This window comes from Takifugu rubripes, chromosome 22 (genome assembly GCF_901000725.2).
Source record: "Takifugu rubripes chromosome 22, fTakRub1.2, whole genome shotgun sequence".
Classification (NCBI taxonomy): domain Eukaryota; kingdom Metazoa; phylum Chordata; class Actinopteri; order Tetraodontiformes; family Tetraodontidae; genus Takifugu; species Takifugu rubripes.
In genome coordinates, this window is record NC_042306.1 from 9,827,260 (window position 1) to 9,855,188 (window position 27,929).

Genomic DNA, 27,929 nt, shown 5'->3' on the forward strand with positions numbered 1-27,929 from the left:
TGCCGTAGTCCTGTTACCCCCTTGTATATATTGCATTCCAATGATTTGTTTTTTTATTTGTTTTTGTTTTTTCTCACCTATACCCAAACTGCACTGCTGCCCCCATGATGCACCTCTGCTTGCTGGTTTATGTTAATGCGCTTGAACCCCATTGGCCCATTGCCATCATGTGCTCGCTGCCTGCTAATTAAGACTCAGTCGGCTGTCAAATCACTGAAGCGACCCCTCGACGCAACCTTTGACCTGGTACTATGACCTTTCACCTTTTAGCTTGGCATGTGGCTTTGTTGTAGAGCAATGTTTTAACCAAATATACCTAAGCTATTTTTGTTGTTGTTGTTGTTGTCTCGGTGCAATGTCTGTTTTTCCTCCTGTTTGATTTGTCGTTACTGTCTGTGATAAAACGAGTGTGGCTCTCGGCATCGCCTAAAATAATGGCAAGAGGAAGTGTAATCAGCCACCAGGGGGCGTTCAAGATCTAGATACACTTTATTGTAATTCCAATTTCGGCAAATCCAATTTCCTGTTTGATCCCTTTCCTGTTTGTATGATAACCTCCGCACAAAATTATATGCAGAATTAATAAAGAGCCAAATTATATGCAGAATTAATAAAGAGCCACTTCGTTTCATCACCTATTACTAATTTAACAAAGGTCAGTGAGGATTAGGGTATTAATGCTTCTATAACAGTAGCATGGCTTCAGTCTCATGTCCAACTGTGTGTCCAGTGTTGTTAAGCATTCTAGTCCTAAACATGTGTGCATGTCTCTGTGCCAGTGCATGTCAGATTGATAAGGGTGGGGCTAAAAGGAACAGCCTTTAATACCACACGGGTGTAAACCCACCATAACAGATGATTACTGTTCAAATGATGGTTCACTCCGTCATCCAAACTAGTGCTCAAAACCTCGAGGGTGGACTCGAACCAAGATGCAAATCCCACAGAAGTTTTCGTCGTGTAGCTAAGGACAGCGGATTCTTGTGCCTCCTGAGTCTGAGACCACCCTGGAGATTTATCTCAGGGTGAACCATCACTTAAACATGGCTTACACAGTTTATCATGGAGCTAGCAGTGCAGCCTCCCTTTCTGTGTATTTCCTACCTGTTCCACCTCTTGTTAGCAGCCTTAATAGATAATGCTTGCTCATGTTGCATCGAGTCAGTCCTAGCGCTACAGAGTTAAAACACATGAAGCTACCTGATAAAGAAGTCAATACATGAATGCTTGTTAGCCAGTAGCTCCAGTAAAGCACCATGCTCTGCTTGTGTAGTACTTGTGTCAGACTGCTGCTTGCTTGCTAATGATGATATGATGAGACTGTTGTTGTTGTTGTTGTTGTTATTTTTGTACACACAAGGATGTTGTCTTGCTGTTCATACGATGTTCTCTAACGAATTTACCCTTTTTTGTTTTCTTTTTGCTTCTGTCCAACACATCCTCTCTCTTTCCTCCACACACCTCTTTTTCTGCCCACTTTTGTGCTTTTTTTTCCTGGCACTGATGCCCCCCTCCCCCTTCTTCTGGCTGGGCAGGGCCTCGCCCCCAGCGTCATGGCTCCCCTGCCCAAGCGGGCAGCCTTGGAGAAAGCTAACGGGGCCGCTGCCGTGTTTAACACCGGCATGCTTCAGTACCAACAGGCCCTGGCCAACATGCAGTTTCAACAGCAGGCTGCGTTCCTCCCATCAGGTATGGCTGACAATGCGACCACCCCGAGGATGCGTGGAATAGCCTGGTTGGGGGTGGGGGGGAAAGGAAAAATGACAAAGTGACACAGAGTGTCAAAAGTGCAATTAATAGCTGCTCTGTTTGGCATTGCATGGCCTGTAGATGTTTTGGAAGGAAATTCTGCCTATTTATTGCCTTAAACTACTCCAAATTGGGGCATTCGTGAATGATCCGACAGGCTGTTTTCTTGCTTTTTGATGAGTGTGAGCTCTCACTCTGGCAGCATTTCTGGGGCTCTGACTCGGGCTGGCATTAACAGGGTTGGATCCATGTATCACGATAGGCTGGCTTCTGTCCATCTCTCAGCTGTCTTCATCACTTCTGGCTAAGCAAAATGGCAATAACGATATGAACCGTAGCTCTATTGTTTACATTGTAACGTATATAGTTTTGTATGATTAACATATTTCCGCGCGCGATGAGGTCACCACTTCGACTTTTCCAATCTCTGTAGAATGTGTCCAAGAGATATTAACCATGTTTTCCCCCCACCTTATCTCTCCCCCTCACTCTAACGAACCTTGTGATGGGCTGTTTTGATTTTCTCCTCCCTATCCAATCCACTTCCTGTTGCACTGCATGATGGGCAGGCTCAATATTGTGCATGACACCTGCAGCCAGTGTTGGTAGGTTCCAGCTTTCCTTCTCTAGTTATCACACACGTGACTCTCATGTCACCAAAATGCATTATGTCCATATAAACCTGTCATAGTTTTATTGTAAATGATATTTTGATAACATGGGAGTCACTGTTATGGTTAATACTTTTGGGTTATTTTAAATTTAAGCGAGAATCTACACCAGGAATTTTAAAATATTAGTTTTCCAATGTTTAGTATGACAGTTGTTACTCTTACTGATTCTCAGAGCTGATTGCTGACTAATATTGATCAGTTTGACAAACTGACTTTGTTTTGTTAATTACTGTTTATTTCTACTGTATTTTTGCTCAGTGGCTCTCATTTTCATTCTAAACTTGGCTTTTGGCTGATCTGAGCTAAAACCAACAGAAAATCCGTTAAAACGTTCAGAACCTGAGAGGTTTCGACTGTAACCTTATAATCTTTCCCTTTGTGTCCTCTGCCTTTGTGAAGACTCGCACACTTTAATGAGAGAATGTTTAAAATGTTAGCTTAAATTATTTAGCATTATTATTATGTGGTCGGTTTCCAGAGGAGGTTAGCAGTCAGTAGCCCTGTTTATGTGACCACAAAAATCGGACCATTATCCCATTATCCCTGTAAACATCACAATGTGATATGCTAATGCTAGTTGTCAGACTATGAGAAAGCAGATTAATCCACCTAGATTTCTCCCTGATATTCCAATTTTGGCATCTGTAAAACAAACTTCAACACTCCCAAAAATCAAAATGGCGGAGGATAAGAAGCCTAACCTCTGCTCCATCTATCTGGTCCAGCAATGCTAGGCCCAAAGGCCGTGCGCGTGGGCAGAAGGAAGAAAGGGAAACGGTTAACCGGAATCCCTCTCTGAGCCCCCCCCCCCCCCCCCGCCATCCCACCTCCCTCTTTCCCCCTACTGCTCATTTGCCTGGTGTGTGTGTGTGTGTGTGTGTGTGTGTGTGTGTGTGTGTGCGCGCGTGTGTGTGTGTGGCTACACTGCTCCTCCTTTGTGATGTTTTGCTTACACGATTTTCCCTCCAAAAAAGTTCCCATGATGCACGGTGGTACTCCGGCCACTGTTTCTGCAGCCACCACATCCACAAGCGTTCCCTTCGCAACCGCCTCCACCAATCAGGTTTGCACCTCCACCAACTCGCTCTTTCTCTCTCTCTCTATATTTATCTATCTATTATATATCTATCTATCATACGATCCCATTTCTTTGCTTCTAAATGATCTGGGGACCTGTGTTGTAGTGGGGGGGGCTGGGTCAAGGATGGTACTCCCTCTTGTTGGCCAACATGTGTACTCACATCACACTGTGACCACTTTAAGACAAATTTCTCCGTTAAAACTACCAAGATGACCTGTCTCTCCCACTCATACTGTGCTGCATTATAATGTTTGTCTTCTTTGTAACCTCGATTTTTGTCCTTTCCCATTTTGAGGACTCTTCTTTATCAAAGTTGACTACCAACGAATACATGCAATTGGTATGTATGAGGTAGTTTTGTTTTTGTCGCCGTTTTTAGAAGAATCCGCACAGCTTGTGCAACAGTTATCTGCCCCCTCCCCTTTACCCTTTGCTTGTTTTTCGTCTCTCCCCCCCTCCTTTTTTTTAATTCGCTGCTGCTTCAGTGCATAAAGCAAAGTCTCTCTCGTGGTCCCAGAGTTTAAACTACATTTCTGTTGTTGGCAGAAGGCCCTGAAAGCATTGGGGGGACATTTCAGTTCTGCTGCAGGCATTCCTTTTTTATTTATTTTGATTTTATTCCGCGGCTCTGCATCTTCACATCTGCGGGGAAAAGACTCGCCAGGTGTTCTGTGTTTGATCCACATGTGCAGGTCAACAACATGGAGGACTGACAGGAGTATTGCATGGGGCTGTGGGTGGGTGGGGGTCCTCACTCACTCATTCACGGTTTCCCTCTGCAGCCCCCTCATCTCTCCCTCCCCCCCCGCTTCCCAGAGGTTGCCCATTGGCCGTCACCGGCTTCACATCTGCAGGAACTTTGCCACAACTGTCGCTAGATTGCTGCTTTCTCTCCCTCTTTCTCTCTGCCTCTCTCTCCGTTTATCCCCCCCCCTTCTCTCTCATAGTGAAGTCATTCTAATGTGAAAGAAGCGATTGTGTTGTCTGTGTTGTCGGCCAACATTCTCCCCGGGTCGCGGTTGTGTTTGAGCTTCATTTGTTCTTCTCTTGTCATTTTTTCCCCCCTCAGATTCCAATAATATCTGCAGATCATCTGAGTAGTCACAAGTACTTGACTCAAATGTAGTTCCCTCGAGAACAGTGAGTCCCACTAAACACTCGCATCCATTACACATCATTTTCTGTTGGATCGCTTCACTTTTTCACCCAAAAATGGCTGATCTTTATAATATGAGGCTGAATATTGAGGATTTTTTTTTTTTAATCTGCTGTTTTCCAGATCAAATGAATGTGTTCTGGCACCGTCCAAACCAAAAGAGTTCAGCCTTTATGTACATAACCTTCAGAATGTCGAGCCGGGGGGGGGGTTCCGCCGTCCACGGCGACGGCCTCGTCGTTGCTGTAAACATCAAGAGCGCAACACATGATCCGTGCCATCTTCCCACATATCAAGAAGACTCCGAGAGACAAAGACACATTCACGCCTCTGCTCGCAACTAAACCATCAATCGACTTGTTTCTCTTTACGGCACGTACAGAAGGTCAGGGGCGTGGCTGCGTAAACATCCACTGCTGGTACGCTGGTAGACCAACATCTTCCTTTCCTTTTTTTTTTTTTTAAAGAAATTGCTCTCTGTTGTTATTTTTATGCTTTAAATCGATAGCCATATTTCATAGTTTACAAATGAAATGCAAACACGCACCTTGAATTTGAATTGAAATCTAAAAGGCACAACGATTTTAACAGGAAATGTCCTCGCCAAAACAATTAGGCATGTATAGTATTGCGTTGTTTTTTTTTAATGGCTTCTAGTCAAACTAGGTGTTGTTATGAGGGTCTTGGACGCATGAATGTTCTGGGTAAAACAACATACCTGTGTACCTTGAAAGCACAGCCAGGCTAGCTTTTCTCACCTTGTCGTGTGCCATCAAGTCCATACTGAAACCAGAGTGTTATTTCAGCAGTGTTATTTGTTTACCGAAGGTAAAAGATGTGTATGGCTCTTTTTTTTGGTATTATTTCTGTTTCCCATTGTGTTTGTTTTTTTTCCCTGGTTTTCCCTAATTATCCGTTTTGAAATTTGGGTTGTTGCCATTGTTTTGTTCATTTTTTTGGTGTTTTTTTTCCTTTTGGAATCATAAAATTGAGTGTTCTTTTGAAGCTCTTTTAGTGTTTTTGTAAGGATTGTTAAAGTCCCTTGACTCTAAAGCCTTGTGACGTAGACCTTTGATTGGCGCGGTGTTGCTTTGTCCCCCACCCAAAAAAGAGGCGCAGCTTAAAAGGAGAAGCATCCCTGGTGACGGGAAGTTCAACCAACGGACCTTTGGGAGGTCCAGTAGGTCATTTACACCACACGTGCACTTGTCTCGTCACCCTGTGTCAGTGTCACCTTTCCAGTAAATACAGCGTGTTTAAGTCCTTCAGAAGCCAAAGCACAGTCTTTTCCTCTTAATCACATTCAGAAAGGGTCACGGAAGCACCTCCAAAGAGGCTCGGAAGCTCACTCACCCATAGGTTCTAACATCTCTCTTCTGTCCTTGCTGGGGGGTGCGTAGTGGGTCTTTAGCGATTGTATCCCACCTAACAAAGCCTTAGATCACATGTAACGGGCGTCGGCCCAATCAAATGTACTTTCACACCGCTTACGGTCTTTCTGTTCCTTCTCTCTATGTAAAAGTAACAATTACTCTTAAATTTCATCAAACGTATGTACTACTTAAGGATTTAAATCTATTTGAGGTATGTAGTTGTAGATTTTTCTTCTTTTTTTGTTGCCTTACTATATTACTTGACAACAATGATATAGCCGTTGTAGATTTTAAGGTAGAATGACATTCATAACATTTTCAAACCATAATGAGTCAGTTTATTCACTTTATTCATATAGCTGGATGTCATTTTTCAGTCGATGTTACATTTTCAGATGATTTTGCTGATGGATTTATTGTTTTTGATACGAGGAATGAGATGGATTGATTTGCTGCCACCGCAGTAGACGGGATAATAATAATAATTTTAATGATAATATTGACGTTTTAACCAACCTAAATTTTCCTAGTAACCTGTCAGGATTGCGTGTGAAAATATATCGTGTTGAAGTTCTAGATCCATGTTTTAGAGTTAAATTTTTATTTTCTACTGTATCCATTTCAAAGAAGAAAAATGTACTTTTTTAAAGAAAAAAAAAACAATATGACTTAAGTTTGCCCTGAATGTCAGGCCAAAACAGTGAGATTGACGGGTGTTTGGATGTTTGGTGGACAGTGAGATTAGCAAATCCAAGACTTCTCCGGAACAGGAGAGGTCCGAACTGCTGCAGGTGATGAGTTCTAACCTAAGGGACGAAGGTTGACTTTTTGCACTTCTGTATATAGTCAAATGAACAGAGAAAAAAAAGTGTAACATATTGAGATATTATTTTGAATAAAAAAGATCTATAATTATAAGGAATTTTGCTAGATTAATTTAAATTCTTAAAATTAGACCAGCTAAACAATTTGCTTGCAAAAGAAGGGCACTAGTTTCTTGGCCAATGCATTCGGAGAAAGCTATGCGCTTTTTGTCTTATTTTATCAGTGGCTTGTACTTCCAGGGAATGTCGTGGGGGGGATAACAGCCCCCGTGTCGTGCTAATGCCGCCTATAGGATGACATATCCAGTAATATCCATATATCATTTATTGGACTTGGTCACATGGTATCTCTGACACCACGGTACAGTTGACACATCAGAACTTCTTTGATTTGACTGCATGTAAAAGTACATATTATAGACAAAATAATCCACATAGGTTATGTAAAGAAAGGTTACAGATTACACAGTATCGCATTCTTCTTTTTCCGAGTCCACGGTGGGGAGGAAAACATCATCTTACTCTCGTGTGATAGAATAATTTAAGAGAGAAACTTGTTATTTGCATTGAAACAGCAACCCAGATGCTCTCAGCCATACACAGGTTCCACCGGCTCACCCGCAGCTGTTCCTGCTCTCATATCTGTGCGCTCAGCAGGCGAACAACACCAAATACACACTTAAACCAATTAGTCCACAAAATGAATGTAACAGGTCAGAGCTGTTTGCTTTTCCTGACTCCAAGCTGCTGCACAGTAGCTACAGAACCAAAGCACCGCTTTCTCCAAATCCAGATGTTCCTGGCTCAAACCAAGGTCTCTTTTTCCCTGCTGAGTGCACATGTGTGCTTTGACTTTTTTGCTTTTATTTTTATTTGTAAGTGCAACCACCGATGACATATCTGCTAACAGTGGCCACATTATAATGTAGTATTCTGTCTTCAGATTTGTTTATGCACATTTTATTGTTGCCATAATTGACTCTTGCTGTATGGATGAAAAAAAAATCTCAATAAAACAATATTTGATTTGCTCATGCAGCACCTGTGTGTTCAGTGACTCTTTGTGCCAATGAAAGTGGAAATCGGGCAGTGAGGTGTAAAAGTCTTCAGGTCCCATTTGAGACTGTTTATTCGATGTTCTTTCCCGAATATTTCAAAATACCTCCAGGCTGCCAAAATAAGACGACTGGAGCTCAGTTGGAGGCAAGAACATGTTTGGTTAAATCCGCTGTGCTCAGGGACAGCTGTTGGACAACAGTTTGTACTTTGTCGAGGTCAAAAAGAGATTACTGAAGCCAGATGAAGCCAAGGTCAATTCAGCCAATTGGAATCGACAGTTATGGAAGACGTTTCCAACACATTTTATAAATAAAAGTCTGTTGTGCATCTGGAATAATAAAATCTCGACCAAGCATAAGCTATTCATTTGCGTGCACATGCTTGACCAATAAATAAGGAGCAATTGGCCTCGCCTGTCATACTGTATTTACGACACTAGGTGGTGCTGTACGCGCAGCTCACCTGCTCGATGGAGACTTGTTGAAAAGGGAAGTACGGAAAGTGTCTCATGAAGAAATGTGTTAAATGTGTTTGTTTTGAGCAAAATAAAGGGGACGGCTCACAGATATGATTAGTCGCCGCCTTCATTACCATGGCAACATTTAAAAAGAAGTTGCTGAGAACGTATAACGTCTACACTTTAATCTTAAACTCTACTCTCATTTAATTAAATGCGTCGCTACTTCCTTGTTTACTTGAGGGGCAGAGGTCATTCCGACCAACCAGTGCACGCTCCGCCCGCGAGTTGGCGGTCACGTGACGGCCGCGGCTCGCGCGTTTTGGCGTCACGGCTCCTTTAAGAGCGGAACTGAGCTTCGGCTTCTGACGCGCTGAGGATGTGGGCAGGAAACGCCGCGCAGCAGCGGAGCAACGATCACGCTTCCCAGCGCGATCAAAATGCGCTTTAATTGCCCACGCTGATGTCCAGGGGCGGCCGCTCTCCTCGGATCTCTACGCCGCGGCCCTCACGCCGCAGGCCCGGACGCTTTGCCGGTGCGGGAATCGAGCGCTCACCGAGCGAGAGGGCAGCCTCCCCGGCCTGCTCGGTTTGAAAACATCGGGGCTGGTCAGCGGGTGTGTGAGAGACACAGCAGGCTTCATCGCGGAGAAAAAGGAGGCGGCTGCTCCCCCCTTACCTTTTTCCTCTTTAAGCCATGAGGGAGTATAAAGTGGTTGTTTTGGGCTCGGGCGGAGTCGGCAAATCTGCGCTGACGGTCCAGTTCGTGACGGGTTCCTTCATCGAGAAGTACGACCCGACCATCGAGGATTTCTACAGGAAGGAGATCGAGGTGGATTCGTCCCCGTCGGTGTTGGAGATCCTGGACACGGCGGGGACCGAACAGTTCGCCTCCATGCGAGACCTGTACATCAAGAACGGACAAGGCTTTATTCTGGTTTACAGCCTGGTGAACCAGCAGAGCTTCCAAGACATCAAGCCGATGAGAGACCAGATCATCCGGGTGAAGAGGTACGAGAGGGTGCCCATGATCCTGGTGGGGAACAAGGTGGACCTGGAGGGGGAGCGAGAGGTGTCTTACGGGGAAGGTAAAGCTCTGGCGCAGGAGTGGAGCTGCCCCTTTATGGAAACTTCAGCCAAACACAAAGGATCAGTGGATGAACTGTTTGCAGAAATAGTCAGACAGATGAACTATTCAAGTGTTCCCAGTGGGGGAAACCAGTGCTGTTCATGTGTTCTGCTCTAAACAAGAAGGAACATTGCTAAAAGCAGCGCGTCTGATCTGTCCCCGCAGGCCCAAAATCCATGCTCTGTCACACTTCTTATTGTTGCACACATAAAAATGACCATGACAACAGTCCCTTATGTATTATAGTCCAGAAAAGTGTTTACATGACAACGTACTTGAATGTTTTGTTGTTTTTTATAGCTTTGTACCGTACATGACACTTCTCTGGAAATGTGCCTCAATGGGAATGTGTTATCGTGACCTAAGAGACGCCTGATTTCTGGTATTAACTCATCTGTGGTTCTACTTGTTGAGTCATATCGCCGCATCCTCTGGACTGGGAAGGACGGTCGCTCCTTTTGGGGCGGGTGTTAACGCCAAATCCCGATTAGGGCTGAGATTTGTCGCTGTTTGGAGTCAAGTGCTCAAATCACCACTCAAGCCTTGCACAAGTTGAATCTCCTCATTTGAAGCTCAAAATAAGTGTGATCAGACGTGAACCAAGAGGCACAGATCCCCCCCCCCACACACACACACTAATTCAGCATTTGAAACTATGGCCTCCCCTCCTCCAGTCTGGTTATTAACATGGGAACATGCACTTAGCCGACGTCCTCCTTCGGCGTGCACAAATGAGGACTTTGGCGCGTTGCTGTCGCTGCATGGGGGACGTTACAAACCCCATGTCAAGTGCCTTCCTAAGAAGAAAAAAAAAAAAAAAAGCTCCTGTGACTGTGCCAACTGATGAGCCCGACTTCCTCTGCAGTGCGTCTTAAAGGCAATCAGATCTTTTTAGCAGTTTTCCGTGCGCGTTCTTCATATAGCGTCATGTCATGATTCGGGCGGGCGTGTCGAGGTACTGGCCCCAACAAGAACATCAGAGTAACGTTAATCTTCTAGAGTTTTGTTCCGATGGATGGCAAGCCATGTTTGTATTAACTTTTTCTTTCCTTGAAAACTGTGACTCTTTTTTTCTTTGAGTTGTTGTAATTCCCATTACTCGGACAAATCTTCCGCCATCCGACTGTCTGTTCAAAATACTTGTAATACAAAAATGCATTTTACGTAACATTTCTGTGCCTCTCTCGCTTGGTTTTTGGCTCATAATGCAACAAGTAGTTTCCTTTTTAGCAGAACTGGCCATTATCTGGTATCCAGCACATGCAGTTTCACATTCATGGGTAGTTCCTGAGATTCAAGATGTACTTTATTCCTCCCCGTAGGGAAATTGAATTGTAGTAGCAGCCTAACATTGATTAATATAACTGTAGACTAGGTTTTATATTTACAAAGTATAGAAACAGAATAAATAAATGCAAATAAGATTAGAACGTTATAAGCATATATATACATATTATATACATATTATAAGCATATAAGCTTATAATATGTATATATTAGATGTATATGTATATATACTTTTTTACCCAAAAATATGATTTAACTTTCGGGGTCATTGAGATTCACCCTAACATAACATAAAATGGAGAACAAAAGAAAGGTCATTTCATTTAACTTTTCACCTTTAGATTTAAGGGAATATATTTGTGTATTATGCCAACAGAAAACAAAAATCTTACCCTTTATTCAGAGTAAACTAGCAGAATCTCCTCAATAATAGTCATACGGGGACATTTCTATGTTTATCCAACATTTAACAATCCCACAATTCTACTTTAAAAGAATAACATGTTAAAAAGCTTTTGAAAATTGAGTTTAGGGGGGGGAAACATAGTTCCGCATGAAATATGTTTTTGATGTAAACATTACGTAAATGCTCGGTGTGCACAAGTCAGTGCGCCCCCACGTGAATAATGGATTTCTCTGTCCAGCTGTTTGAGTAGCGGGTCGAGTTTCCAGTGAGCCTGTATAGATGCTGCGGGTTGTTCCTGTCTACAAGTTGCACAACTTCTCCAAGCGGGTCACAGAGCTTTTTCTTTCGATCTACAGCCTTGAGGTCAGACTGGCCTCTGGGGTCCCACCACAAGTGTCCTTCAAACCCCCCGCCCCTTTGAAATTTAAGGTCAGATCACCAATTTAACCCAGAAAGCCTGTTGATTCGGCGAGCTTTCGGGATTTCACGGGCATTTTAAAAGAAAATGCTAACTCATACCCAGATCTGGGGAACGGTGAAACACACGCATTTTTCGGTTTATTTAAGGTACGAAAGAAAGGAAAGATGGTAAATAGTGCTCTTCCTGTGTTGCAGCAATGTTACCACACGTATAAAAAATGTTGACACATGTTAGTTCCTCTAACAGCCTGTCTTCTTCCTTACAGCTTGGCACCGACTTGTCAAAGTGAGAGTAAAAAATGTGACCTGGGGCAGCAGGAAGTCTGTCACAGATTCAGTTCATGTTGCTCTTGTTTACCAAGAGGAAGTTAGTGATACATGAGTAAAGGCCTTTTGTGGAAGCTAATTAGCTACTAGAAAGGGAAAAACCGCGACAGACGACGGGGCGCGCTGTGTCTGACCCGAACCTCCAAAAGGCTTTTTCAAGTAGAATGAGTATCAAAGGTACTACAGATATCTGTAAAAGGAGAAAATCAACAAATACGCGAATAAATCATGTTAAATTGTCTTGAGGATTTGGCGACATCTGGTGGCTAGCGCACCAAACGACCATCCATCGTCAATCACTTTTTCGAACGTTTGGCGAACCTACGGTGGCCGCCAAGGAACAAAGAGTCGCTGAATCATTAGATCCGCAAATCTTCATCATCTGAAGATGTTGGACGGCTCCGAAGCGAAACAGGTGGTTCAAAACAGGTGAGTCCGGTTACGTCCCTCTTCCTGTCACGTGAACGTGACGCGCAAGTTCCATGAGCTGAGGGTGTGTTCAGAGCTTTCGAGCACCGAGGACCTGCTTTAATTCACGTGTTAAGTTGAAATGTTTGGCAACTTGTTGGATTTACGCTCTAATATTTGCGTATTCATGAAATCGACAGTCATATTCACAATTTACCTCAGTCGCGTTATGAACGGTGCCAAATAAAATCGTCAAACATATTTTTGTGCAAATACGGCGCTAAAGCCTGCCTATGTGGGGAAAAAATAATGAAAAATAATTTTTAAGCAAGAACGTTAACGACAAAAAGTCTAGTTCCCAATTACAACTGGACAATCCTCATCTACAGACGCTGGGGGGGGGGGGGGCAGGAAACGTCTGCAGTGATGATGATAAAATGGAGATGTTTGCACATGATTGACCAGAGTGAAAATCCGAGCTGCAGCATCAGGGGCCGCTCTGGTTCTGCCTGCAGGAGCGGAGCAGCGCTGCGTACAGGCGTGGGTGAGTCACTCCGGTCTCGGAGGGAACGGTGAAGAAAATGCCCCCTCCCCGGTATCCAGGGACTGAAATAGAAATAAACGCTCTGCATCTGCCTCCCGCATTGCACACTGAGTGGGAGGAAGCAGCAGACGCGCAGAGGCGCTCTCAGCTTCCCCCGCAGTGGCCCCGCTTTCTTCCCTCCATCTTCGGCCCAAGTGCTCACACACTCAAGCCCGTGAATGAAATAGTCTTTGTGCATTTTTAGCCTAATTTCTGATATTGCGATAGTCTCTCTGAATGAGTAAAGGATAAAAATCAGAATATTGAGGTAAAGTTGTTGGGTTTATTTTGTCTGTTGTAACCGTTCCTGTCCACCAGGGGGCAGGCTGCTGCTGACTAAGACAGGAGGATGGATTCTATAACACTAGTTCATGTTATTAATGACGTCTGTTATACCAATACAGGGTTCAGACCTGGGTAGGTGTTGCTGAGGAATGTAACAGAAAATTACCTGAAAGGGAATGTGTTCCTCAACACTACACAGCATTGACTTCTTTGTCTGATGGGACTGGTAGCAAATTTAGGATCAAATCCAGAGGGAAAAGATTAATAGATGGACTTTGCGCACGTTTGATCCAAGTTGGTGACTCCGCCAAACACAAGTGTCAGAATTGAGGACTTTCCTCCCAGGGCATAAAGGCAAAAATATAGTGGTCACAAGAAAGGGAAACACACGCAAGCTACGTTCACACATAACAAATCCAAGTCTGACCAGTGTTTCAGGCAGATACTGGCTGGTAGCAGTAGAGCTCATTTAAAGAGAGCCAGTTTCATCCGTCCATCCGTCCATCCATCCATCCATCCATCAAATCAGTCCCAGTCTGGGCCGCAGGGGTCCCGCCAGTCACTGGGTGAGACACAGGAATACAGCCTGGACAGGTCACCCGTCCCCAGCGTCCACAGTCACATGACAAACACACACTGACACCAATCTATGTCAGACCATTTCAAACTTACTCTGAAACTGATTAAATGTATTGCATTTCTGTAAAAGACTGCTGTTGAGTCGCTGCATGTGTCAGGGTCGTAGCATTTGCTCCGTTCTCTAAAGCGAGGTTTATGGCTCTCCATCTCCTTCTGGACCGCGTCTCACCATCATCCAGATTCATATTTTCAACAGATGTATGGTCACCATTTCAATGGAAGACATTTATGGTATGTCTCCAGCTGATCTGGAAAGCTATCCATCCCTCCATCCATCCATTATGTGTAAACTGCCCATTATTCCTTGGTTCCACCTCACACCATAAAATACTGATGTAATTCAAAGCCTGGATGCATTCGTGCTTCTGTCATGGCTTATTTATTCCCTGAAAAACATCAGCCGCCAGGCAGGCTAGGTTGATGTTTGACAAGTCAGAAATATCTCCACGGCGATGGGCCGTTACTGGAGCCGCCAGGAGCTCAAACAAAAGCTCCCATTGTCTTTTGTTTTATCAGTCATCTAATAATAAAGCTGACATCAGGAGAGTGAGTACGTTAGCCTCATTCGTTTGTGTGAACTTTGATATGACTGTGAATGGTATTGGGGTATTAAGCCTAATCGCCGTTGGCTTTGGGCGTAACCAGAACTCAGACATGGATATCCTCCGGGCTACTACGTGACCTGCTGTTGCTCTTAAATGGAGACATTTTGGAGCCACGGCCACTCCACCAGACAGAGACGTGTTATGCGCTAACATAAGAAAGTTGGACGCAAACATGTATCTCAAGGCAGCGTGCACTGATATCACGGTGCCCAGGCTGAGACGGGGGCCGAAACCAGATCTCCATCCTGGCTCCTTCCATCAGAGGCAGGGCTCAGGGCTCAGGCTGTACCCTTCGAGCCACAGCGGCTGCTGCCGGGCTACCTGCAGACGTCGAGAGCAGCAGAGGTTAGAGGAGCTCCTCATTCCAAGCAGCCGTTTGTTTCAGCCCGAGAAAATCTGCAGTGGTATGGTCTACAGGTAGGATAACGAGTTACCGATTCAGGGAAAATCACCCACGAGTTGCATAACCTGGGTTTTTCGGGGCTTTTTCTTGTCCTGCTGGAACGGAAATTAGTGTCAGGATAACGAGCAGTCTATATGTCAATTGGCCCGCAAATCACTGGAAATGAGGATTAAAGTTTATCTCCGCTCAGCTGGATCCTCGTCTTCTTTCGTCTCCTGTGCTTTCATCATCTCCTGATGAGACGGGGTCCATCGGTCGCGCAGTGAGACTCTATAATCATTCTCCTGTAATTACACTTTTTTAAGGCATGCCAGGCCACCATCAGTGACCTCGTGTGTTTAATTCTGTGTGTAACATGATCTGGATCATGTAGTTTGGAAAAGACGCTCTCAGTTTTCTTTTGTAGACTCGGTAAATTTGCCATAAGCCGTGGAGGTGTGAGAGCCAGGTTAGTATTTCCCGCTCCACCACCACGCTAGGCTAATTGCTATGCTTTCATCTTCCGTGTTAGTGGTCACGTCACCCAGATTTTGATGGAAAACTCAGCCATTGTGTTTACAGAAATGTAAAATTCTGTGTTCCAAAGCCTCAGGGCTAAGTGTGACACAGTTCTCTTGGCTAACAAATGTTCTTTGCGATCAGGTTTTTGGACATTAATTGCTTTTTCACTCACCAAAACAGCAAAATTTACCAGCCATTCAACGGGGACAATTTGAAAACTTCTTTTTGGAACCCAATGATGATTTCCTGTTCTTATTCTCCCCGCTGCATATCTGCACATTTAAATTGTTAATGTACCACCCTTCTTTTTTTAAGCTAGTATATAGAATGTGAAGCAATTTGTTTTTGCCAAAATAATTGGAGTATTTATTAAGCGAATAACTCTGCGAGGCGTGTCTGTATGTGGTTGTGTCTGCTGTCACTGTCTTCAGGCGTCATTAATTACCCACTACCTCCATCTTCTCAGGTGTCAATCTTTGGGACTGGAGGCGGGAAAGCAACGTGTCCCAAAATGTCAGGCTAATTTCATGTTTTCACCGTTCCCGGTGTCTCATCTGCGCGGATGCTGGCGGAGAATTAACGGCGCTAATTTGACGGTGCATTAAATTTACATGCCGTGGAAATAAACCTGCGGTTTCGTCACTGAAGCACTTTGAGCAGAACGTTCTCCCCGGTGCATTCCGGATGAGCTGTTACCCGGGGCGACACCTGATGCACAGAGCCATTTATCCCGTGTTTGACATTGTGGAGGTGCCTCTAAACATTTCTTTCACACTGAATCTGTAATGGAGTCTTACTCCTTTACTGCATCCTAGATCCCCACTGACATGAGGTGACCTAAACTAGTCTTCTATCGGGTTTGCTCGAACAAATATGTCACTTTTCATCAGCTTCACTATTAAACACTCGTTTCAGATCAGAAGTCGGAGTCAAAGCGGGACAGTTGGAACAATGGTTCCAATAAGTGTCAGTTTTATAATGGTGGAGGGGGAAATGATGGTGATGATGGCAGCCGGAGGATGATGATGTTGACCTTGTGCTTTCAGTCACATCCCTCTATTTGTTATCCCCCAGAGCTGCTCCTTCATTGATATTTTGTGCATGCGTGCCGGCCCGGGATGGAAGCGGGGATAACCGTGACCGTGCTGCGCGCAGAGGCAGCGGCGCCTTATTAAAACCGATTAAACAAACCAATTGTTCCTCAGCGGCGGCTGCTTGCAATCACAGAGGCTCTCTGCTCTAATCTGCAGTGCCGGTGAAAGGCGTGGGCTTGGCGCGAGAGGGAAATTATGATTAACTGGGGAAAGATGGAGGGGGGGGGGGTGAAAGAGAGAGTGAGAGAAAGAGGGGATAACAGATGGACAGAAAATGTATGCATGAGGGAGTGCAGAGAACTCAGAGAAGTGAGAGCGAGGGGTGGGCGCTGCAGCAGTGATGTCATAAACGAGGTTTCCCCTGTTATTTCAAGTTTTTCATTTTTACATCATATATTATTTTATATTAGGATGAAAACTATTAAAATATTGATGCTCACATGGCTGCAATTATATGAAAGAGAAGAGCTAATTATAGAAAGCAGCAATGTGTGTGTGTGTGTGTGTGTTTTTGTGCTTGCTAGGTATTGAGTTTTAAAATATGCATTCAACTAGTAAAGTGAGGACATTTTGGCTAATCCTCATATATTTAAAGGGCTGTTTGAAGGTTAAGACTTGGATTTAAGGTCAGAATTGGGTTTAATTTAGGGTCAGGGTCAAGGTCAAGGTTAGGCATTTAGCTGTGATGGTTAGGGCGAGGAGCTGGGGAATGTACCGGTATTATGCACATGTAAGTCTTCACAAATATATAATTACTGTGTGTGTGTGTGTGTGTGTGTGCGTGTGTGTGTGTGTGTGTGTACGTGGGTGGCATCTCTACATGTTTGGTCTTTTTTATCACTTTACCACTTCCTGTCTATTCCATTAAAGCGTCTGGTGCTGCAGATGTTCTATACTGTGAGAAATCCTCCTGAGTGTTACGTCGCCGTTGATCAGCCATTTCAGGAATCCGCCCACTCACCGTTCGGAGATTCGTGTCTTAGCAACAAAGTTCCGGGACTCTCTCGCAGATTTAATCTGGAGCGATGAAAGCAGAGCGGCCGGGCCTCCAGATGACAGAGTTGCGGTCCACCGGGAACTCCGACTGTGGGGATCCGGTTGACGCTTTTGACCGACATACTTAAAAAAGGGATCAGGAATAAAGCGGCGGCCTCAGGAGGGCGATGGTGAGAAGAGGGGGCAGCTTTCATGCGCTGGTTCTGCAGGGTTCTAGTCTGAAAAGTTTTTTTTTAAAGTTTGGTAGATACATGAAAAAATAAAAAAGAGCATTGCACCATTCGTTGCAGAGGGCAGAGGTCATTCTCCTCCACTTTCCAACTTAACGGACCACCAGCAGCATTCTGAGCCCCATCAGAAGAGATCTCCAGGACTCAACGGGAATGACTGAAACACCATAAAACCCAAAAGTAAGACCACTTTCGACCAAGTTCCTCCTCTAGCTCCAGCTCACATCTCCAGCTGGAGTCAGCCTCCCCAGTTGGGAGTAGAGAATAATGGCAGGAGCTTCCGAGCTGATCTCTCAAAGCGTCAGCCCGTTATCAGAAGCAATCGCGGGGACATAAATAAAGCTGCTTTGGCCTCGAGGTCCCTGGAAGCCCGATGAACCGTGAAATCCCGCGCTGTCACATTACAGCTCGGTGGGGGAGGAAGGAGAAGACGCCGAGACGCCTGGGCGCCGTTTGATTCCACTGTTACAGTAATATCTACTCGGAGAAGCCTGCAGAAGCCTACAGACCTGTAACCGTGCGACTGTTGCTGCAGTGGCGGACTGAGGCGGAGGAAGCTTATCATGAGCGCATGAAACTTCCTTTAATAAACCATATGGCACCTTAACACTCTGCCTGAGGTGGTCCTCATAACACTTACATTCACAATATACCTCCCCCCTCCCTCTCTTTCTCTCTCTCTTGCTGTGGCGCCTCTGAAAATCACTGCAGTTCTTTCAGCCAGTACACACACGCACACACACACACACACACCATCTCCTCATTCAGCTCTCTCTCACTCTCTCTGTGCACTGCTTTTCGCCTCCTCGCTGCATCTGTCCTCTTCTGCATGGTGAGCTACCATGCATCCTCCTCTCCCCTCTCCTAGCCGCTTCTTCCTTACCGTTCCAGGCTCCCCCCACCAAAGCAGAGCGTCCTCGTCGCAAAGCCGCCGACCATGAATGCCGTGTCACTGCACCCGAGGACTTTGGGGACGGGACAAGACTGGCCTGAGGACAGCCGCCGCTCCCGTTGACATGCGGGCTTTTGCGGGACTCACGCCTGCAGCGTGACACCGCTTGATTCTTCTCTTCAAAGTTGCGGGAGCACACATCGGTCAAGACAGCCCGGACTGTAAGAGCACTTTTATCAGTAGAGAGTCATTTTCGCATGTGTGTGTGTGTAGGGGTGGTGCGCGCCCGTGTGTGTGTGTGTGTGTGTGGGTGACAGCTGAAGCAACTATTCCAAGAGTAAATTTGTGTGAGTGCAGTTTATTTCTGCAAACCTTGGCTGCTCTGTGAATGCATGACCTTATTTTTAAGAAGCGAGAGGTTGCCTCTCAATGCATGCGTGTGTGTATGCGTGCATGCCTCTGTGAGTGCATGCACGAGTGTATTCATCACCCAAAGCTCGACTCTGTGGTTCAGCGTTACTCTCCACACTCCAGGTGTTGGACTAAAAGGCTTAGAGCCATGGTTAGAGGGTGACGAAAACACCCACCGCTCTTGGCTGCTTGACAGCCTCGCAGATACATTTAAGGAGTCCCAAATAAAATAAACTATAGAATAGTAAAAGCGCTTAAAAGTGAATGTCAACGCCACCCTCCTGTAACTTGTTCCTTGGATGAATGCCTACACACTATCACACTCCCTCCAAAATGAAAGGAAAATCCTTTTTTTTAGCTTTTCTCTAACAGTTATGTGTGAAATGATCACCATTCAGAATCCAGATCTCGAGGAAAAAACTCCCCCCCCCCCATCCCCACTCGACGCCCCCAAGGCACACAGCATGTTCTCACACGCGTCGCGCTGGCTGACAACATGCAAACTAACACAGAAACAGGCTGAGAAGTTTTTTTCAACGCACGCGCCACGTTTCATCTGGACCTCAGCTGACTAGCTGGTGCTAAGTGTGATCCAGACTCGAGCGTCGGATTCGCGGAGAAAATAACTGCTGTCGCTGCCGCTTCATGAAGGAAGACGGCATGGTGTGTTAAACGAGACGTATCTTCCCCACCTGCGTCACACACGTGTTCTTCTGCTTCTCTCTCTTTTCAGCAACACCTCTGTCTCACCCGACCGAGCTTGATGAATTGTCAGACCGAGACTCCTGTCCTTCGTGAGGAAATCTGAATTGTTTCCCCCTTCTCCCATCACTCCCTGCTGTGGTTCCCCTATGAGCCTCAGCAGCACCCACCAGGACCGGCTAGGACCGAGCGAAGGCCCCTCAGACGCAAAGTTAACCCTGTAAGGAGCCGAGCAGAGCCCCGCGCGGAGCCGCGTCGCCATCAGTCATGCAGGTGTCCTTTGCGTGCACCGACCACGGGCTAAAGGCCCCGCGTAACGGCGAGCACAACAAGCAGAACGCCACCAGCCCTAACTCGACCAGCCAGGCCCGCGCCCGTTTCCGCACGGTGGCGCTGATCGCGCGTAGCCTGGGCTCCTTCACCCACCGCTACCACCACAATCTCAAGGAGTCCACCGCCAAGCTCACCGGCATGAAGTACCGGTACGTAGACCGATGGTGGTGCGAAAAAAGAAAAGGTGTGTTCAGTTTGCTATTATTTTCTCTCCCCTGAACACCTGCCTCAGGTCTGCATGTGAAACTATAATAATTTAATAACATTTAGGAAACTGGAGAAAGAACCTCGAGGGATATGTGAGCTGTGACAGGTGATGTGTGGGCTGGTGTGTGTGTGTGTGTGTATTTGTGTGTGTATGTCTGTGTATGTTTGTATGGCTGCATATTGAGTATCAGAATTCTCATTCTCCTAACAGAGTGGGGCCATTTTGGCTGGTCCTCACAACTTCAAAGGTTGAGATTAGAGTTGGGTTTAGGGTTGGGGTAGTTGACATGGTCTCCACAAAGATAGAAATATGAGCATGTGTGTGTGTGTGTGCGCGCATAAGTCTGTGTGTGCAGATTTTTTGGGCAATCTTTCAAGATTGTGTGAATGATTTTATTTTCTGTTTTTTGAGGATTTGAGGACGCAATGACAGGTCTGATCTTCTAGTCTCTATGTAAATGCCACGCTGTCCACTGGGAAATGCGGGCTGAGTCATAAAAAGTCAACATTTTTGTGAAAAATACTCCAAAGGAATCCTGAAAGCGATTCTGGCAGCTGTTCCAGCTGTTTGCACTCGCACACTCTGAGAAGATTCCTCTGAATGCAGATTTCTTCCTATTAAGGAGCTTGATCTGGGTAAAGTGTGAGAGGAACGCCGAGGCGAGCTCTCTGTGTGTGTCTGTGTGGGAGTTTCAACAAGTCCGGGCCGAGTAAACAGTCCTCTGTTATCTCGGTGAGTGGGTTCTTGACCCAGACCGTGAGAGCAAAAAAAAAAAAAACCCAGAATTTTCACCTCAAACTCCTTAACTTGCTGGGGAGGGTGACATCATCGCTTACAGGAGCCGAGGGAGGCTGAATCAAAAGTTGGCGGCAAACGAGGGCAAGAAATGATGTAATTAGAGATTGAGTGGAAGGGAAAATTGGGACAGGCGGGTCAATTCTGAGAAAAGTGGCAATTAGCCCGACGTCGGGAGATCAGATGCGCGCCGGCTAAATGTGGCATGTGCGTGATCATCGTGCGATCGCATCTTGTTCCCACAACAGCATTGAAATATCTGGTTTCTATCTGTCCCCAGCTCTAGATTCTTTAGATTAGCGTTAGAAAACGTCTTTGATTAAAGCGTTTGGTGGGGAGGTATAATGGGGCAGAGATCCAAAGATGCAGGAGTAACGTTAGCAGTGATGTCATACATGCGCACATCGCTCACGCTGGTTGCAAACAGGAGGATTTGTTCATCTTTAAAGCTGCGCCTCCGAGCAGGTGGAGGATATTAGCTGTAAAGCTTCCTCCGAGCCGTGAGCAAATCCCTCGCCTACCACAGGGAAACAAACGGATAAAATCCCGGATAAGAAGAAAACACGTCTTCCGTATCCTCCCTTCTTCTCTGCACTTGTCAAATGCTCCCATCAGTAACTTTAGCTCCTCCATTTTTTTTCTCCTGAATCTGAGGTTGCATTTAGCCACTTGTGTCACTTCAGATGCTACCTGACATGAAATCTTCTAAAGGCGTCGCTATGCTACTGCGTAGCTCAGTCTGCTATTGCGTAGAAATCTTTGAAGTGGGGATTTTTGCGCGTGTGTGTGCGTCACCGTGGAAATATGTGAAGGCGTATCGAGTCAGCACAGAAGAGTGAGTGAGCGGAAACTAATAATACCACCATCTGCAGCATTTTGGTTGTCATGGCGATCCAGATATAGTGTGGTTCTACTTTTTGGTGTCCAACTAGAGCTGATGGTCTCACCGCCCCTCCGTACCAGCAGGAGAAGAGATTTGACAGGCCTGGATGGTCCGGGGAGATTGGCACCTGGTCGGTCCGGGAATGTTGGGAATCCATTTAGTGATGGTTTATCGTAGTCCAGCAGGAGCTCCATCTACATAGAACTGGAATGTTTAATAACGCTCAAATCGTTTTTCGTTGCTCACCAAACAGCTAGCAAATGTCGTCCATCTCTGTTCAATTAGTTTGCAAAAAACGTTACCCGTCGGCTTCCCAGCATTCCTGGATGAGTCCACGGTGCCTTGAAGCTTTATCCCTTTATTTAAACACATTTCCCTCTTTCGAGTCCTTTAATCATGTGATGAGCAATCGTAATTAACTCCAAAATAGTCACGGAATTGAGTTTTAGTTCATGCCATCATTAATCTGAACTTTAAATAATATCTTTGTCTCTAATGAGAGAAGTGTTGTGAAATAATTGCCAGATGATATTACAATAATTTGTAACATTAATGCACAGCGAAGCAGCATAAACCAGTGGGGTGCTCATCTGTTCCACCAACAACAGAACTGGTCAAAGTAATACTGGCTGCAAAAAAGTGCACTACCTTACGTGACCACTAGAAGTCCAAAACACAGGCGACCATATCATCAGGCTAAAACTTTAGGTTATTGAGTGAGAGTGGAAAAAAACCACCCAGGAGCTGCTAAAGTACAGAAAGTAAAAGTGAGCAGCAGAATCACCAGCACAGACAGCAGGGGGAACTGCAGCAGCCGCGGCGCAGATTAATTAGACCTCCTAAAGCCAGCGCAATATGAGCTATTTTGTGATAGCGATCGGTGGTGGTTATTGTCTCTGTACGGGCAAAATGATAAATCAGCACCTATGGTGATGCCGAGCTGAAAGTACAATGAAATTCTTGGTGTTTATATTTGTTTTGGAAGTTTTTTTCCCCTTTGTTTTTATTGAAAAAGTCAATCAATGCAAGATTACAATAACGGCGACTCTTGCTGTTTTCTCCCAGAATGCATCGGGAGTTCTGCTGTCTTTGTGAGCTTCAAGTCCCACCCCAGTCTCCGTACGTGTCCGGCACATGTGCGCGACTACAGTCGACAGGCAAACGGACACTACCCTCTCAGATCTCCCGTTTGGATCCACATTTGGCAAAGAAAATCTAAAATTCATCGTTCCACTTGATGTGGCGCTCTAATGGTTCGAGGCAAGAATGTTGCACAACAGCAGCCCTGGAGGTCGACTCTTGCCTGATGACCAAACAAGGCTGTTCTCTAGGCAGAATGCTTGTCAAACACTTTTGCTTTTTAATTAAAGGCCACTTCCTACTTCCAGCTAATTGATTTTCCTAAGCCTAATGGATTTGTAATCAGGTTGCTTCGCAATCCCAGATTGCCCTGCAAACTTTAAACACAGTGAATTTTAAGTACTTGCACTGAATGAAAATCATCATGTTTAGATACCTTTATATCTGCTGACGAGGCTGTTATCCCACTAAAATAGGGTTACGTTACGGTCGCCATGTTGTGTTGCCGGAGCGTTTGTTTCGTTGTACGCCAGAGGGGGGGAAAAAAAGAAACAGCACTGTGTCTAGAAAACCGCACGACATGTTTCCCATCATGCCTGTATGAATGTTTTTCACTGTGTCCAATCATCAACCACTTCAGATCTGCCCACACATTTATTTTTTTGTTCAGGATCAACCCACAGGCCACTAGTTCTCACTCATTTGTCCTTGCCTCAAATGCAACCCTTCTTCCATTACCCATCAGTCACTGGGGTTCGCTCACGCTGCGCTGCGAGATTACTGTCGCGCTCCTGCGTTCCCTGGCGCCGTGCGCCAAATAAAATATGGGTCAGGCTTAAAAATCCAAACTTTTTTTTTGTGTGTGCCTCTCACACACATGCCTGCAGGGGGCGTACTGTCATTCCTGGTTTCCTATTGGCTGCCTTTGGAGCGTTTTTTGCAGTAGACTGGGTCTAGACAGGCCTGAGTTTTTCATCGGAATCTTCATCGGAATTTTCTTTTGGAAAACATGTCCACAGCACTGCATCTAACATAAGGAGAGTGGTGGGAACAGAGGGGGCGGATGTTTAATCCCTCTGACCACGAAGGGTGGCTTGTGTGGGTTTGTTTACTCTGCATTAATCCTCGGGAAGGGGGGGTTGGTTAATGTCCTCAGTCACAATCTTGACTGAGGTCTCACCCGGCTGGTATGAACTTGCGAATGTGCGTTTTCGCTAAGATTCAGCAAGTTGCTGATGAGATCATTTTCTTTTCTTACTGGAGACCCATTGAGGCTAAAATGTGCTACACACAGCAGCATCTCGCAGGATGCTCATAAGTGCTGACAGGTTTGTGTGTGGGGGCGTCGTCAAATGACTCATTTGTCATTTTACTTCCAGGCTTTTTTTGGGGCGCCATCCAAGCATGAGGGGTCGAGCCGCGATGGCGGGCTTGCTAACTTGCCCGCACTCAAGTTTGGAATCTTCATTTCACCAGCCACAGCACAAAAAAAAAAAGAATACTGTCTTTGCAAATAAGCAAAAGTGTTTTTCAGCCAGAATTGAATAACTCATTGCTTGTTAGTGTTTCCCAGATCGTCAGCTTCACTTTTTAAAAATTGGCTTTTGCAGATCAGAGCGTCTTTCTTTTTACTGCTAAATATCTCTTTGTTCCAGATGCTGGGGTAGCAGTTACTTTTGAAACAACTTAAGTCAACACAGTAACAGCATACAATGGAGTAATTATGCGTTCTAGTATAGCGCAACCTGGGGGTCGTGACCCCAAGCAGGGTCGATAGATCATAAGGACAAAATAAATTACCTATAAAAGAAGGAATGCAAGTCTAAATGCATGCTCATTAGGATGAATGAAGACTCCTCCAGGTATAATTGGATGGCTTGTACGTGCCTTGCAATGGACTGGTGACCTCGAGCTAACTAAATGGACATACTGGGGTGATGGTGTTGGCGGTGATTAACAGGATGTGATGGAAAAAGTATAGATCGGAATCTAAGAGCAGATCCGATAGAAGCCCACCAGAAACCAAGACAATTGCACAGGTTTGGAGATGAATGCAAAGCATCTGTGAGCTGGAAGACGGCATTTGTTTAAAGACGGCATATGTCTGCAGAACAAGATGGTAGCGAGGCTTGTTTACTTTGGAGGATTTTAATTAGCGTTGCGAATCTGTCAAAAAGCCCTCTGGACAGGCGCCTCTGCCCAGGCTGCTTCTCATCATGGGCAAAATACAGGTTGTAGCACACTTTATCTCACAGGCCGGTTTAAATGAACACCACTAGCTGCACTAAGGACGTACACACACACACACACGCACGCACCAGCTCATTATTTCAGTGGGCTTTGACACAAATCGATTTAGCGACGGAGGGCGAGCGTGATCATGAGAGGCGGCTCGGGTTTTCCTCAATGACGCCCGACCGAACCCACGCCTGAGCACACTTCCATCAGCTGCACAGAAGTGCCGCCCCTCCCCCACATTTTTACAGACCACTGATCCAACTGGGAAATGCAGATTTAAGAGCACATCCCAGCAAGATCGGCCTCCAATTCTGGTCCGAAAAGCTACATAAGCGAGACGAATACCCCAGAGTCTCTGCGCTGTGTCTAAATACTCCCGTTTCTGCAATTCACCACTTTCATTTTGGCAGCTCAGCTGAAGTAATAACTTGAAGACTGATGCTTCTCCATGTTGAACACCTAATTGAATTGGCTCAGGGCGCAGTTCGATCGCATGGGCTCGGATTAGTCTCCATTCCTCTTGACGGGGCACAGGCCATGAGTTGTCAGATGTGTGAAAATGTCTGCACCCCCCCCACCCCCCCCCCCCCCCCCCCCCCCCCCCCGCCTCCACTCTTTTACAGCCTCATTCAATGAAATGAGCGAATGCTAGCAATCCCCATCACCGGACTCTGCTCATACCTGTGTCGGGCTGAGGCGTTCTGCTGCCTCTGTCAGGGGGTGTGGTTTTTGTGGCTGCGAGCACATCTGTGGCTCTGTCAAACAAGCATATCTCACTGCACAGCTCTTCCTTCATTCGCTCTCCTTCCTGAGTCCAGGTGGCCTTTGCAGGGGCTGATCTCTAAGCCTGCAGCACACACACACCTGCCGTGGTTGCAGGGAGACCGATCTGAGCTCAGGGTCCCCTTCTCTGCTGGGCGGTGATCACGAAATTGCAGGGGAGAGCTGAGACTGGTTGAGATCAGCTGGATCCAAGTGATCTGCTGGAGTCCTTCATGGCGAGGTGAGCTCAGCTAATGAAGGAGCGCTAATCTAAACTCCAGCGGTCGGTGAGGTGTGGCTGCATCTTGTGGGAAAAGGTAATAACGGGCACAGGGAGGATTAAAGCGCTCCTGCTGTAAGATGTCAGGCTTGTCAAAAAAGTGCCCCAGACGCGCCGCTGGCGCAGAACAGGGAGTAATTGTATTTTTTGAGCGATGACAGTGCTTTTCAGAGGCTTCAGGGTCTTCATATATAAGAGAGAAATCATCCGCAAATACCGGCTGCCCACTTCATCTGCTTTTGTTATTGTTAGATCTGCCGTATTTTGAGCACAATTGATTTTCATCCAATGTTATCTGTACAATAAAAGTGTTTTTCTGTTTGTTATGGACTTTTTCAAGATTGGGTCATAGATTTTTGTGTTTGTTTACACCGAAGAGGTCTGTGCGCCCAGAGCAGAATGTGCAGAATTACAGAAAAAAGTGACTCGTAATGTGTGTTTTTTTTTTATTTTGCAGAAACCTGGGGAAATCTGGCTTGCGTGTCTCCTGTCTGGGACTTGGTGAGTATATTTAATTAGCATCAAGAGGCAAATGTGTAATGATTTCACGAGCATTCAGGCGCAGCTCATTACTTATGTTTAACAGGAAAAACAAGAGCCAGGCAGAGAAAAGCTAATTCGCGGGATCATTTTTCATTGTTTTAAACCTCATACATCCTTCAGAACAAAGCTGTTTACAGCACAATGATACCTATTCTGTTAATATTGAATTAATAGCCAAGCTGCTTCTCAATTATCTGGTCTAGCCGAGCAGACCGTAAACAGTGATTTATCTCAAAACTGCTCAATTGTGTTGATGTAAATATCTGTGTGCCATGTTTTACTTGCACTAAATCATGTTAATGCCTGACTGGGTGCTGCAGGCCTGATGATGGTAAATCGATGTGAGTGAACCCTCCGGCTCGCTGATTGATGAGGGCATCAATTCCTCCGCACGTCTGTTTACAGTCGGCCGTATTATTGTCTCGTTTGAATAATCTAATTGTTTGACAATCGCTCACCACTTTGAAGGATGCGCTTGTGTGATTCCTCCAGACTGAGAACACAACATCGATGTCGCCGAGCATCGCGCCCCAGGCCAACCGCAAAGACTTTCTTTGCAAAGACTCCGAAAGCGTCATTAGTTTTGAATTTAGTAGCTTCAGCAGTTCACCTTCAACAGCTCAGAGTTTTGATGCAATTGAATGTTGTGCGCAGTCGACTAAGCACATTAACGGAGATAAATGTTCACACAGGCTTAAACCCGCCCTGTTGTGCGCTGTGGATGCAACACGCAACTTGGTAAACATGTTCCCAGGGTTTCAGGCAACCAGCTGATGAACAAACGTTATGCATGGAAACCAAATAAAGCCAGAAATGCATTCTAAAAAAATGTTGTGAATGTGCTCTATACAGGTTCTTTATGTTTCTTACACTATATATAACAATATAAGAACGTTAACAATAAATTAAATAAATACATTCATTCTTCATGAGCGCAGGACAATATTATGTGTAAAAAATGCTAAGCTTGCTAAGCTAACTCGCTGCGCCTTCATAAAAATAGCAAATTGCCGAGAGTGAGATTAACCTTTGAAATTAAACTAAATTAGCATTTTCCAATGCATGAAACTTTTCAAGCTGCCTCATTCAAAATAAAACTGGACTTTAATTGACAGC

General features: G+C 45.4%; 3 protein-coding genes across 22 annotated transcripts in view; all 3 read left to right on the forward strand.

Annotated features, from left to right (window-relative positions):
* mbnl1 (muscleblind-like splicing regulator 1) overlaps window positions 1-7,896 on the forward strand; it is a 32,095-nt gene extending 24,199 nt beyond the window's left edge. For 4 of the 14 annotated variants that reach the window (XM_011616416.2, XM_011616417.2, XM_011616413.2 and 1 more), the window contains exons 6-12: window positions 193-246; window positions 1,536-1,689; window positions 2,319-2,354; window positions 3,398-3,486; window positions 3,800-3,844; window positions 4,574-4,644; window positions 4,784-7,896. In XM_011616416.2, coding sequence (XP_011614718.1) covers window positions 193-246; window positions 1,536-1,689; window positions 2,319-2,354; window positions 3,398-3,486; window positions 3,800-3,844; window positions 4,574-4,630 — 435 coding nt within the window. In that variant the 3' untranslated portion in view covers window positions 4,631-4,644; window positions 4,784-7,896. The remainder of the gene's footprint in view (window positions 1-192; window positions 247-1,535; window positions 1,690-2,318; window positions 2,355-3,397; window positions 3,487-3,799; window positions 3,845-4,573; window positions 4,645-4,783) is intronic. The other 10 variants (XM_003975570.3, XM_011616418.2, XM_003975567.3 and 7 more) reach the window with 10 other exon arrangements.
* An 817-nt stretch (window positions 7,897-8,713) lies between these two features.
* Window positions 8,714-10,672, forward strand: LOC101068869 (ras-related protein Rap-2b-like). Its single transcript, XM_011616421.2, has one exon. It carries the CDS (start codon window positions 9,071-9,073, stop codon window positions 9,617-9,619), a length of 549 nt encoding a protein of 182 aa, XP_011614723.1. The 5' UTR covers window positions 8,714-9,070; the 3' UTR covers window positions 9,620-10,672.
* Window positions 10,673-12,297: 1,625 nt separating this feature from the next.
* kcnab1b (potassium voltage-gated channel subfamily A regulatory beta subunit 1b) overlaps window positions 12,298-27,929 on the forward strand; it is a 28,341-nt gene continuing 12,709 nt past the window's right edge. The window contains exons 1-5 of one of the 7 annotated variants that reach the window (XM_029830867.1): window positions 17,211-17,626; window positions 17,747-17,866; window positions 18,398-18,799; window positions 19,723-20,173; window positions 26,728-26,771. In XM_029830867.1, coding sequence (XP_029686727.1) covers window positions 19,959-20,173; window positions 26,728-26,771 — 259 coding nt within the window. In that variant the 5' untranslated portion in view covers window positions 17,211-17,626; window positions 17,747-17,866; window positions 18,398-18,799; window positions 19,723-19,958. Of the gene's footprint in view, window positions 12,372-12,842; window positions 12,895-14,516; window positions 14,880-17,210; window positions 17,627-17,746; window positions 17,867-18,397; window positions 18,800-19,722; window positions 20,209-25,902; window positions 26,232-26,727; window positions 26,772-27,929 lie in introns of those variants that run through there. The other 6 variants (XM_011616423.2, XM_003975573.3, XM_029830868.1 and 3 more) reach the window with 6 other exon arrangements.

Coding starts and splice junctions, on each gene's coding strand:
- LOC101068869 (XM_011616421.2), top strand. CDS start 9,071: ATGAGGGAGTATAAAGTGGTTGTTTTGGGCTCGGGCGGAGTCGGCAAA.